Genomic DNA, 13,424 nt, shown 5'->3' on the forward strand with positions numbered 1-13,424 from the left:
CTCTGTTTTGTAAGCTTGAAAGCTCTCTCACCAGCAGAAGTTGGTCCCATAAAAGGTATTACCTCACCCACCTAGTCTCTCTATTGACTTTACCAGGCATTTTGCCTGAGTAAGAAGTGGAGGTGAGATTGCTTTGCAGTTCTGTAATCAGATATATTGTCTTCTAAAAACTGTTATGTTAGACCTCGACGCAACCTCTGAGGAAGTTATTACAGGCTAGCAAGTAACAATACACATTTTAAGAAATTCCTAATCACACTTTTCAGCAAATTCTCCATCCTTCGAGAGAGGCTCTATCCAGAGGTAACTGACCCATTGCCTGAGTTATGTATCCTAAGTGGAAGGGGAGAAGGTTAATTGTCTCACTCTAAAGCCCCCAGCAAAAGGGACTATTATGATTAGAACATTACATTTAAACAAAATTTTGTAACATTTTAAGTTACTAACCGTTTTGAACAGTGATTTATCACCAAGCAGAATAATGGGGAAATGCTGAGCAGTCAGAAGGCTTGAGAGGATTTCTAGTTCTTGGTAGAAACTCACCAGAAACTAAAGCTGACTTTCACTAGGGGCTTTGATCCAATGCCCATTGAAGCTAATGGCAGTCTTCCAAATGATTTCCATGTGTGCTGTATCAGGCCCTAAAAGCATCTATAGTATGTTAGTAACTACTTTGATGGCGCCTATGGATTTGCAACACTCTACCACTGGGGTAACTAGCAAAGAAAATACTATCCAGGTTTGTTCAAGAGATGGGTCAAATCCAGAATCTTGAGGCCCAGGGACAGCTTCAAGTTTTCAGATGGTTCAAACTTCTATGACTTTGGTTCTCTGGTCACACTCACACCAAGCAGGGGCCTCCTGGTTCTGGTTCAGATGTAGCTAAAACTCCACAAGATTTCCAACATTTCTGAGCAAAATTTCCACAGGAACAACTCATGATATTTCATCACTACTGACTCCAAACACAAATTTTAGCTCAAGCTCAGATTCTGCCTCAAATCTGAAACCCATACCTAATCGAGATCCAAACATCACCTCCTCTGATCATTTGTAGTTTATTTCACTCTCTTCTATATCACAAATAAAGTGAGTATAGCACAGACCCACCAGGCATATTGTTTGACACAACACACAAAATTAAGGTCACACTAATGCATACACAAATTTAAACTTTCTCCACTGTTTCTAGTGCTACTAAGCTGGCCATCACATGTCTTAATATTGTCTCCCTTCTCCCCTACCCCCTTCTCCTTTCTGAGTTGTGAGGAGCCTCTTTTCTAATCCAAATAAGCCTCGCTTGCTGCCATCCCTTAAGTCTGAATGAGCATGTAAGAGAGGACATCCTGTCCATCCTCTTCGCAGGACTTTTGCTCCCATAAGATCTAGTGAGGATTTAGATCAGAGTTACTTCAAATTCCCTAAGAATAGTGGCCAATTTCTAAGTTCACTGGCTGATTTACATACACCCAGGCACTTCTTACATGACTATTATGGAGTTAGCCCCAGTGTATGAGGAGTTTCTGTCAAAAAAAGTATTCTTGCTGATCCCCTAAAGTGTTTATACACTCCATCACATAACTGTTAGTTTTTTGTATCAGATCTCATACAATTCCCAGAAACAAAACCCTTATTAAAGTAGAGTTAAGGTTGAAAATACAGTATGTGTAAAAATAGCTTAAGAGGAAAGCCCTTAATAGAACACTGCTGTTCTAATTATCTTAAAGGCAGAAAAATGAATCCCAGATATTTGTAAGCATGTAAATGCAGCGTTAAGGTACTCCAAAACAGTCGAAGTTCTGTCCTTATATCCTGACAAACTACAGTGTATTGGGCTATGACAAGTATGATACCCACTAGAGTTGGGTGAAATTTTTTGATCAAAATGTTTTTCGTCAAAAAATGCAGATTCATGTTGATTTAACTTGATTGTTTTGATTGAAAACAAACAAAATTTCCAAAAATACTGAAATGTTTCATTTCAGCCTTTTCAAAACAAAACCTTTTGGTTTTTCAATTAGAGATGACTTTTCATTTTGAAATTTCCTTTTATTTTATTTTTTAAAAATTTAAAAATATACAATTGCTGGAAATGAGCACAAAATGTTTTGTTTGATCTGAAATGATTCCCTCCACCTGAATTTTCACTTTGCTGAAAATTTTTTTAAAGAATTTTGTTTCAGGTGGACCCCAAAAAAATGACATTAATTTTTTTTTATTTTATTTTTGGAATTTCCAGCAAACCAAACAATCCATTATTCACACAGCTCTAAGAATCACTACTAGCAAATTAGTTAGAAGCTCTTTCAGCTGGAGCTCTCTTAAATCCTGTATCATTTGACATTTCTCCTGTGGCCATCTTAAACAATGTCCATAGTGGTATACACTGCCTAGCTGAGTTTAAGGTGTCCATAGAGGCAGGGAGCTTGACTGCAGCAGATAGTTAAGAGTAAACAGAGTTGTAACATTTCCAGCACCTGGAGCTAGGGAATTATCTTAAGAAGGTGGGATGGGAGCTGGTCAGGTCTTGTACAAAGTGTAAGAGGAGAGATTTTGGTGAACTGGAGGATACTCTTTTGAATTTTTTTCATAAAACATAAGTCAAAACTTGGATTTCCTGTTCAAATATTTATTTTAAAACCTACAACATTCCACTAAAGATTTCCCACCCCCCCTCATGATAGGATGCAGGGGTATGGTGCAGAGGTAGGTTTAAGGAACCTTTACATTCCTCTGGTCTTGGTGCTATTCTAGTGCCAGGCCACTCTCCAGTACAAAAGAAGAGTAGCACAAATGCTGCTCTAATTTGTGCAGGCCGTCAGCAACTCCTACTGGCAGACCAAGATCACAGAGGAGTGGGGCTGCAGGAGCAGCCAGATAAGTCAAGTTTAGGACCTCTTTGCACTGCTGCAGTGGCAAAAAAATATATCCTCACACAGGAGAATTGGGGTTTCAATGTTTCTGTTGTCTATAACTGACACTGTACTGTCCTGTATCTACTGGACACTTTTTGTGACGTTCGGCACATGCAACATAACTTGGATGTGACAACCAAACATTTAAAAAATGAAAACGACAAACTCTGCAGCACATTTTGGAGACTTCAGAAAAGAATGCAATCCTGCAGTCCGTACTTAGGCAACTCTCCCCCATTAAGTCAATGGGAATTTTGCAGGAGTTAGCACTGTAGGATTTGGTCCCTCGACTTTTGAATTTGGAATGCTTCAATAAAATTAGAAGCACAAAGAGAAACAACAATACATTGAGATTTTATCTTCAACATCTTTACTAATTCTACAGCATTCCCTGTTTCCAGAACTAAGCCAACCCTTAGCTCCTCTTAAGACAACAAAAGAAATAGTGAAAAATATGGAGCAGGTTTTTACCTCTCTTGCATGGGTGGAAGTTGTATCCAGCTGTTAAACCTGGGATCATATCGACTGACAAAGTTTGTACTGTGTTTCCCTGTAAAGATAGATTATTTTGACATTCAACTGTTTATTTCATGTACTTGACATCACCATTTAATATATTAAATATATTTCACATGTTGACAGTTTTTATAAAGGGTCTCCTTTTTATAACAATGTATGAACTCAGCACATGTTGTTATTCAATAAACGGGGCACTACAGTACTTGAACTAGCAAATATCAATGGTATAAATAAAAACGTAAAGAATAGTCTTTCATTCTGTAATAAGAACTTGGAAATTTGTATTTGAAAACAGAAGCCCTGGTATTTTCAAATCCACCATAAATAAAGTTCTCATGACAACAGAAAATTATTGCTCAAGATGGGGCTTCTTCATGGCATTTTTATGATTAGAGGACTTTGTGGCAGTTTGAAAAACCACAGGAATAACATGTGCTTTCCTTCCTTCCCACTTCATTTCTATTTGGAGCAAGGTGAAAAAGATTGTTTAAATAACCAGGAGTTACACAGGTCATTAACATGTGTTGTGTGACCGCTACACTATTTTGTTTTTATTCTACTATCTATCTTCGGTGTAAGTTAGCAGGAGTTATACATGTGCATTGGGGGGAGAATATACTCTTAGAGTCTTATTCCAAGTGTGTTAACTAAAATGGGAACATGAGCAACATAAGCCAGTTAACTAGCTTATCCCTGCTGTCAAACCCCAGAATTGTATGCATGCCTTCATGATATTAAGATTGCACCTTATTTTACATACAGATTGACATCAAAACAAGAAGACTAAAGCAAAAGAGTGTATTGCAATTTCTGTGTAACACCTGAGACTTCAACACATGAGGGTCTCTGAAAAAGAAACCTTTGTTTATGTATGTGTGACTAAAAAATTGAATTAGAGGCTCCAAAAGACAGTAGGATAACCCAACCGTATACATCACAGTTAAATAAATGATCAGAGGGTACTCTGCAAGGTGAATATTTGACATTGTCAAATCATCTAAAGGATTGGTCCCCTTTGCTTCTTCTTTTGTACACAAACCCCAGGATACATTTATAAACATCAAACTCATAGATAAGAACAATGATCCAGCCACAGTTTTTAACTCTAAGGATTTAGAGAAAGGCACATGTTGTCTTCTACTTCTGGAGGTAAATTTCTCCTCTGTACTCTGTGAGAGCATGCTTACAAGACAGGATGTGGTAGGTGACTGCTGAAAAGTGCAGTATTTTCTGCCAGATCCAGCATGTCCCTAAATCAGGATTGAGGCCCCATTTTGCTGGGTATTACACAAATATATCTGAAAAGAGAGGGTAAGATTCTGCCCTGCTGAAGGCAATAGGAGCTCCGCCACTGACTTCAGTGAGGCCAGGATTTCACCTGTGGTCCCTGCCTCAAAGAGTTTACAATCTGTAAAAACAATGAAGAGATGAAGGTTGGGGGCAACAGATACAACGTACAAGAAAAAGAGTTGGGTTAGTAGTAGGCAGGCACACGTCATGTTAATTCCAGGTCTTTCTAAAAAATCTGTTTATATATTTATATTATAAAAAGTAGATTTACAGAACAGTTCATGGGCAGGTACTGAATACAAGCTTGAATTCTGGGATGGTTCTAATGCTGCTTTTGATACTACAGACCAAGATCTCAGAGTTTATTGTGCCCTCAGAACTCCTTGGCGGTATAACAGCTTTTTAACTGTTGTTACTCTACACGCCTCTGATTTTGTGGTCCTATACTTCATAACACATTATGCATTGGTGCTAGCATAGGAGTTTCCAAACTGCCATGCACAACATGCTTTAATGTGGATCCTCCAATCTATTCTTGGAATTCAGTTTGAAAGAAAATTGCATGCACCAGTATGCTTTGCACATCAGCCTGGAAGTGCATGTTAGGAAGTATTTCTCGCTATGTAGAAACCGTGAACTGCATTTGAAAATAAAAGGGCTGCTGTTCCTGGCCAGTGAAGTGAGCACAGGGGGAGTCAGATTAGGCAAATCTGTGCAAGGTGAATGGGAGCAGTAGCTTGTTCCCTCTCCCCTAAATCCTGCAAGAAAATCTTCTGCCTCAATTCTGCAGTCAGGGCTTTGCGAGGCAGTGCTAGGAGTGTTGCCAGAGAGTAGCTGCATTCTTCAATGTACTCCCTTACAGATCCCACAGATAGTCAATGCTGCTCTTAGCAGCATTCACCCCCACGGGGTCTCGTTTGTGGCTGGTACTGAACAGCCATGAGAGGAGGCTGCAAATGACAAAATGGCTCTCAGGCTGCCAGGGTGAAGAAGGAGTCCAAAATATGTCCTGGAGGGTCCAGATGCTCTCTCTAGAGGTTCCAAGTTGTATGGGGTTGGGAGCAGAGCTCCTCAAGTGTCTGCCAGTTTGGTGGCTCATACCCACTGCCCATACCCCCAGTTTCTCCCATCCCAATGGGAACCTCCATCCAATGAACAAAGAAGCAGCAATGAAAGCCTAATTTTGATTCACATAAACAAACAAAGCAATGAACAATGAATTCTCATTTACACTACACACCATTTACACTGCTCTGACAGGTCAGTTACATTAACACTCATTTTAACACCCCTTCCCGCCCCTTTACACTGCCAGAATTGTATAAAAGGCCCTTAATGTAAATGATATTGGGTCTAGTGTGTGTAGTGATGACATGCTTTATTTAGTCTAAATAAAATATAGAAGTAGTCCAGGAATAAGTGGACAATGTATAGTGTATTATATTCATGTCTAATTTTTTGTAATGTATCAGATCCATCTTTATTGGGGTATACATGTACAGTGATCACCAATATCAGTAGTGCTCCTGTCCCAGATGTATTCTGTTCATACATTACGTTTATCTGGTATTTACAGAGTTTGAAAAACTTGATCCTGTGAACCAATTTCTTACATGGAAGTTGTTTTACTCCTAGGGAGAGTGTCTTCAACTCACAGAATGAACTTCAGACTCTAGTAGTTGATTTAGATGCCTTTGCACTTAAGATATTAAGAAGGATGGACTGGTGGACCATCTGATCAGGAAAGCGGGGTTCAATTCCTGCCACTGACACAGCCTTCCTGTAGGACCTTGCTCAAATCACTTAATCCCAGTTTCTTCATCTGTTAAATGTGAATACTTATACTTCTTTCTCAAACCTTTAGTCTGTCTTGACTACTTAACTGTAAACACTCTGGTGTAGGGTCTGTTTCTTACTATGCGTATGTACACAATGGAGCACCCCAAACAACAGCCGGGGAGCCTGGGAACTACCGCAATACTAATAATAATTATAATGAAACAACATGTACAGCAAGCTCCTACTTAGAATACAGGAGATTCAACAACAGAGATGAAGGGTTTTTTTCTCAAGATATTTAGTGATGTTTTTAACTGCACCGGAAATATGCTTATAGAGTGGACTGAATTGTTTGTCTCAGATTTTAGGAAGTGAACAGATGTAACAATTTTCTATAATTTGGTTTAGTGCAGATGCTGAAATGGGGCATTCACAATAAAATATATGCAGTATGTGTAATTTCAGCTGGATCTTCTGGTGGTTTAAAGTAAAAATGTGTACCTGCAAGCTGTTTTATGGTTTTCTCAGTCATAATTATCTCTGTTACACAGACTGCTACAACTACAACTTGTTCTTCATGTGCAAGCTTTCTAACAATGTCCGGACAATTTTGTGAATTTTGCAAGGCACAGTGTTCTCCTTTTGCTTTGTTCACAAGACTGTTAAATTGTTTAATTTCTCTTTGCAGTAAATTTATGAAGTAATCAAACCAAAAGAAGGTTGCAGCAGATAATCTATATGGAAAGCTCTTGTACAAGACTAGAAAAAGGACCAGTTTGAGAGTTTTGAGACTCTAGATAATTAACACATTAACAACTTTAGCTGCAAGTGTCTGGTTAAACATTGAAAAGAGAGCATTCATTTACTGCAATAGCATTATTATATTATTACTGGAAGGAAACTGGCAATGAGGGTTAAAATTCTGAACAGCTGCTGCTGGTGCCTTCACTTGAAGGAGTCTGTTCTGATGCCTCTGGCATTTCCCAAGGGATGGGACCCAAGGAACAGTGGAGAAGCTAAAGCTCCAGATATTTATTATGTCATTGGCCGGGACATAAGTGATCTTAACCAATTCAATAACTCAATCAGGATTGTTCACTGCCTACTGCATCACTTGATGTGATATATTAAAATCTGCACATGCTCTCTTTTAATGTTGTGTACATACCATTCGGGTTCCACTGGTCTTCTCCTCCCAAAACGAACAAGAAGTTTTCTACTTCCACAACACAGTGATGGGCGCTATTATATGGCATAACTGCAAATAAAACAAAGTATTCTTTATCATTCTCTATCTTAGCACTCTGTTTATTTAAAAATTTTTACTTTAGCAAAGGTACAAAACATGACTCTGCAAAATCTGGAACTGGATACGTAGGTAATGCATAGCTCTAACTATGTATGTGCAGTGAATTTGCAGCAGCCAAAATCTGATCGATTAACAATAATCTCACATAAGGGTATCCTGCAAATTACTGAAGAATAACCATGTTACATGAATTATGGTTACTAAGACTACTCACACCTGTCTGACTGACATCTACAGGCATTCTAAAAATAAGAGACACATGAAAATGGACCAAGAAGTCTGGTATTTCTCTGAAAACAAGACAGAAAATGCTAGGACACATTAAAAAAACCTCATCCCAGCCTTGTTCTGTTGGCAATGCTTCCACAGCAAGAGTCAGTATGTTCAGTAGCTTTCTATTACACAGCAATGAACAAACTGCATTTCCATACAGTTTTAAGTTTTTAAATTAAGGTCCTGCTGATTTAATGCTTTCTCCAAATGTATACGCTTAATTTCCTGTACAATGTCATTAGCAGCACAACCACACATTTTCTATTCATCTAATCAGGAAGCCCTTCATTAACAAAGATCAAAACTGTGATATTAGGTCTGCAATATCCTTTTTTGGGAAGTGTTTTTAGGATTGTTATTATAGGCCTTGGCTAAAACCATTATACTCTATTTTTCTTTTCATTTCCATTTTCCACAGCAAGAGCTAAGGTACAAAAACAGATTGCTTATATACCGTAATGTGTACTGATCTGTGTTATACAGCACTATTGTAATATCATAAGGTAAATGTAAACTAACATGGTATTAGTTATCATACCACATGCAGTAGTTTTGGCCCAGTGACACCAGTAGGAAAAATGATGTCCTTGTTCAGCTCATCATATGGGCACCTTAAATCTAGGTGAGGACAAATGGGGAGGTGATGTGCATGTACAGGCAGGGAACTTATTGCTTGACACGGATCAACAGAGCACTTAGGAAACCACTGCAGTGGGAAATCAATATGACTCAGGGCCAGCTCTTACTTTGTGCTCTTTTGCCAATGCCAAAAAAAAGCAGCTTATCTCACACTTGGATTATTTTGGGTGATATATCTCTCATTTCATTTGTCTTATTAGCTTTTATTTTTCTCAGAATGCAGTTGTGCAGTATAGCATATGCAAATAATAATAATAAGAAATATGCATAGCTTTGTTATTTAGGACACATTTTCTTAAAGATCAAGTGGGCTCATTTAAGCTTCTTACTGAAGTTTTTGCATGGCAATGATGAATAAGCAAGGTGCATTTTTAGTTTTTAGTAAAGGTTGAATATTATTTTCATAGTCTGTGCTCTTACAAGCCATATAAGTGAAGCAATTCTTAAATTACGCAGCCTGGTTTAGTGGAAATGCATTAATGAAGGTTATTTGCTACTGGTAAATTTTATATACCATGAAGTAACTGGGACTGGACACTCTATAGGGATTTTTACCATATACAGGTTGCTTGCATGCTGAACAAATTTAAACACCAGAGGTTTTGATATCTTATTAGTCAATGCACAGTGTTTCTCCCAAATGCAAAATATTTTCCACATTCTTTAAATTTCAGTCACTTTCCCCATTTTGTAAACCTTTTCTTATAAACTGGACCTTAGCCATTTTTCATGTAGTTTCAGTTGCAAGATGAGATTGTATTCCATAGGACAATAGTGTTTCTTTCTCTACATGCTGAAAAGGGACTCTCCAGCCCCAGCAAGCAGAGCCACCAACTAATATCTACACAGCTCCTCTGTTATTTTGTAAAATTAGGATCAAGCCAATGACTTGTATCCATAACCAAGTTCTCTCTTGTTCTCCTTTAGTCAATTCCTGAAAGATCTTGCATTTACCAAAAAACAAATTGCACACAGTACATCACCTGCAAATATTTGTTACCCTTTGTGTTTGCATTACTTTGTTTACTCCCCCACATTGGTACAAACAGAGAGGGTCAATAGAGGAAGAAGTTATATTTTAAGTTTTTCAGCAACTGACATGCACATAAATGATCATGCATCCAAGAGTCCCATGCTTAGGAGGACAACTAAGGGCTGGTCTACACTAGGGAGGGATATTGATCTAAGATATGCAACTTCAGCTACGTGAATAGCGTAGCTGAAGTCGAAGTATCTTAGATCGAGTTACCTACCGTCCTGACGGCACACGATTGACGTTCGCGGCTCCCCCTGTTGACTCCGCTACCGCCGTTCGTGTTGGTGGAGTTCCAGAGTCGACAAGAGCTTGTTCGGGGATCGATATATCGCGTCTAGATGAGACGTGATATATCAATCCCCGAGAAATCGATTGCTACCCACCGATATGGCCAGTAGTGAAGACGTATCCTCAGCCTGGAAAACTTAAGGGCTTAATCCTGCTCCCACTGAACTAAATGGCAAAATTCTCACTGACTTAATTGGTGCAGGATTGGACTTTAATGGCCCAAACCTTTAGTTGTTGCTCAGGTAGAACTCCTAATAAAGTTAATGGGAAGCTTACCTAAGTAAGGGCTGCAGGACTGGGCCTTAAGAGAAGAGGTGACTATGACATGAGTCTACACTAGCTTTGCTCAGTTTCCTGTAACATTATAGGCAATATTTTGTGCTCAGCGTTACTTGAATTTTGACTGTGATATTGTGCTCTGCAAGCTCTGAAGGAGGCAGAATATCAGTTAGTATCTGAGAGGAACTTCTTGCCCTGAAATTGCAATATCCCCACAGCTACATTTTTAACTCCTAAGTATTCTCAGTGTCCTTCATAATTCTGAATTAGTTATGAATTAAAACTATGAGAATGTGCAAATTTTATAGCTCTAAAAATGCCCTTTAAAAGAGAAAAAAACCTCTAGCTCTAAAATGTAACTTTAAAAAAACTGGTGTCTTAGTTTTGCACATAGTCTAATTTTTCCTACTGCATAATCAAAACATATGGGTGGGACAAACCAAAAGATAAATTCAGGCTCCAATAGCATTGGTGGAATCTATTGATGTCATTCATGTTACAAGGGTGTAACTGGCGCAGAATTTGGCCCTCCACACGGTCTGACCATATAAACCAATACTCTCATTAATTTTCTATCTGTCCCTTTGGCTGCTGATTTATTTTAATAACATGAATCTCAGCCTCTCATTTTTAGATTTCAACTCAGGTGAACACCTGCCTGCCCCATGAAAAAGGTATTTGAAGAGAAGTTTGTATGCCATGCTCAAACACAGCCCAGTGTGAGTTTTTAGCGTGTCAGTCAGTGAGTTAGAGGGAAAGGGTAAAGAGAAGCTAATCAGGATGAAATGAGATTAAAGGCTGTCTAATTTTACAGCAACTGTGATCCATCAGCCACTGTGAAAGTGACAGTGGAAATGAATGATGGAGACAGACAGGTGGGGCTGTACATTTCACTGATTTATCCTCAAATGCACTGGGCCTTATTTTATTGAGTGAACATGACCGCATTTATCATGACTGTCATCTAAACCCACTTCCCTCCATTTAAAAAGGTCACTTTACTAGGAAGAAGTAGGATAGAGGCACTTTCAAAACAGATTTAAAATCTAATAAGACATGTTTATAAAGCCCTGTGCAAGAATTCTCAACTTTATTAAACGAACTAGTAGAGTTAAAAGAAAGGGGAAAAGACCACTAAGTAAAAAAAGAGGAAGGGCCTTGGTTATTTGAGGAATGTGCTTAGATCCCAAGGTGATTAATGCCTTAGATTCGGAAATACCCTAGACAGACAGATACAGATTAGATAAAATAAGCAGACATCACCTCTTCCAATCCTCCCTCTCTTCAAAGCTCTTGGAGTCTAAGATCTATCAACTCAGGCTCCAATGGATCAAAAATGGAACCCAGGAGACCTAGCCGGCCTGAAGGGTGAATGGCAACTTCTCAGGTAATTAGGTACCAAACTTTTTAGAGCTTTTTAGGTTAAAACCAATACCTTGAATTATGACAGAAAATGACTCAGAAATCAGTGGAGATAATTGTGGAATGAGCTGCCTCTGAAACACCTCACTAAACAAATGATCTGCTGCATTCTGCTTGAGCTGATGTTCCTGAATGCTCTTCTGCTATAATCCCATGTAGAAGACATTCTAGTAATATACACATGTAGTAATGTGTACCCTGCAGAACTCATTAGAGTAGGCCCTATTTGAGATGACAAAAGGCACAGATAACTATAGCGATGCCAACATCCAAAAACAAAGGCTACAACCTTATAGCTAAGGACTAATAGAAATAAAAAGCACTTCTTGGCCAATGCTGCTACATGGCTATCCAGAAGCAGAGGGGATCCAACAGCACATGCAGTCTCCGAACCTGTGTCACAGCGGGCATACTCCCCTGGTACACAGCTGGCCATGCTTTGCACTGTTCCCCCAATTCAGTTTTGTCAGATTAAATCTCAGCCAACTCTCTCTCATCCTAGGTATAATCTCTGATGGGCCTTAGAAACTATTCAGCTATGCAAAAACTCCTCTTGCTCCTCCCACTACAGATTCCCCGGCTGGCTTGTCCTCATTTCAGCATCAATCAATGAGCAGGTCGAAACAACAGGAGTGGCATGCCCCACATCGAGGGGACTACAATGTGGATCTTTATTCCTGCTTCCACCAAAGGAGGAGAGCTGTGACAGACACACACACACACATGCACTTGCCTCCCTTGCTTTTACCTCTCAGCTACCAAGAGCTCACACAACACAGCCTGAATCTGAGCAATCTTATCTGCCAAAATTCCCTCAAAAGCTATATCTGACTCTGGTCTTTCATGTAAACAAATTAGATAAGTAGATTTGTCACTGCCTAGAACAGTTTATCTGATTGGGATTTTTCAGGTGCTCTGAGGGAGGTAAAGAAAGCTTTCTTCACCTACAGCACAGCCACAGCATAGCATTTCAAAACTCTAGATGCCCTAGTCATGCTTGTCATCTGTTGTAGGTCATCAGTATACCATCATGACCTGTGAAAATGAAGTAGGGCAAGAAAGTGTCTTAATGGTCACTATGGGTATGTCTACACTACAAAATTAGGTTGAATTTATAGGAATCGGGTTTTTAGAAATTGTTTTTATACAGTCGATTGTGTGTGTTCCCACACAAAATGCTGTAAGTGCATTAAGTCGGCGGCCTGCGGTCACAGTACCGAGGCTAGCAACGACTTCTGGAGTGTTGCACTGTGGGTAGCTGTGGGTAGCTATCCCACAGTTCCCACAGTCTCCATTGCCCATTGGGATTCTGGGTTGAGATCCCAATGCCTGATGGGGCAAAAACAGTGAGGGGGTGGTTCTGGGTACATGTCGTTTCACGCCTTTTTTCCTGGGTTACCTGAGCAGATGCCATAACATGGCAAGCATGGAGCCCATTTAGCTCACCGTCACCGTATGTCTCTTGGGTGCCAGCACACGTGGGACTGCATTGCTATACAGCAGCAGCTCATTGCCTTTTGGCAGCAGATAGTGCATTACGATTGGTAGCCATTGTCATCATAATCCTGGGTGCTCTTTTAGCCAATCTCGGTGAGATCAGTCAGGGGCACCTGGGCAGACATGGGAGTGACTCACCCAGATCACTCCCATCTTCTGCCGAGCACCCAGGAGATGA

General features: G+C 39.5%; 1 protein-coding gene across 1 annotated transcript in view; it reads right to left on the reverse strand.

The window, feature by feature from the left end:
* The window catches only part of KLHL14 (kelch like family member 14), a 91,179-nt gene that overhangs the window by 20,733 nt on the left and 57,022 nt on the right, over nucleotides 1-13,424 (reverse strand). The window contains 2 exon segments of the mRNA XM_030549450.1: nucleotides 3,387-3,465; nucleotides 7,672-7,761. Of these exon segments, the coding sequence (XP_030405310.1) occupies nucleotides 3,387-3,465; nucleotides 7,672-7,761 (169 nt within the window).

The sequence above is a fragment of the Gopherus evgoodei genome, chromosome 2, assembly GCF_007399415.2.
Source record: "Gopherus evgoodei ecotype Sinaloan lineage chromosome 2, rGopEvg1_v1.p, whole genome shotgun sequence".
Taxonomy (NCBI): domain Eukaryota; kingdom Metazoa; phylum Chordata; order Testudines; family Testudinidae; genus Gopherus; species Gopherus evgoodei.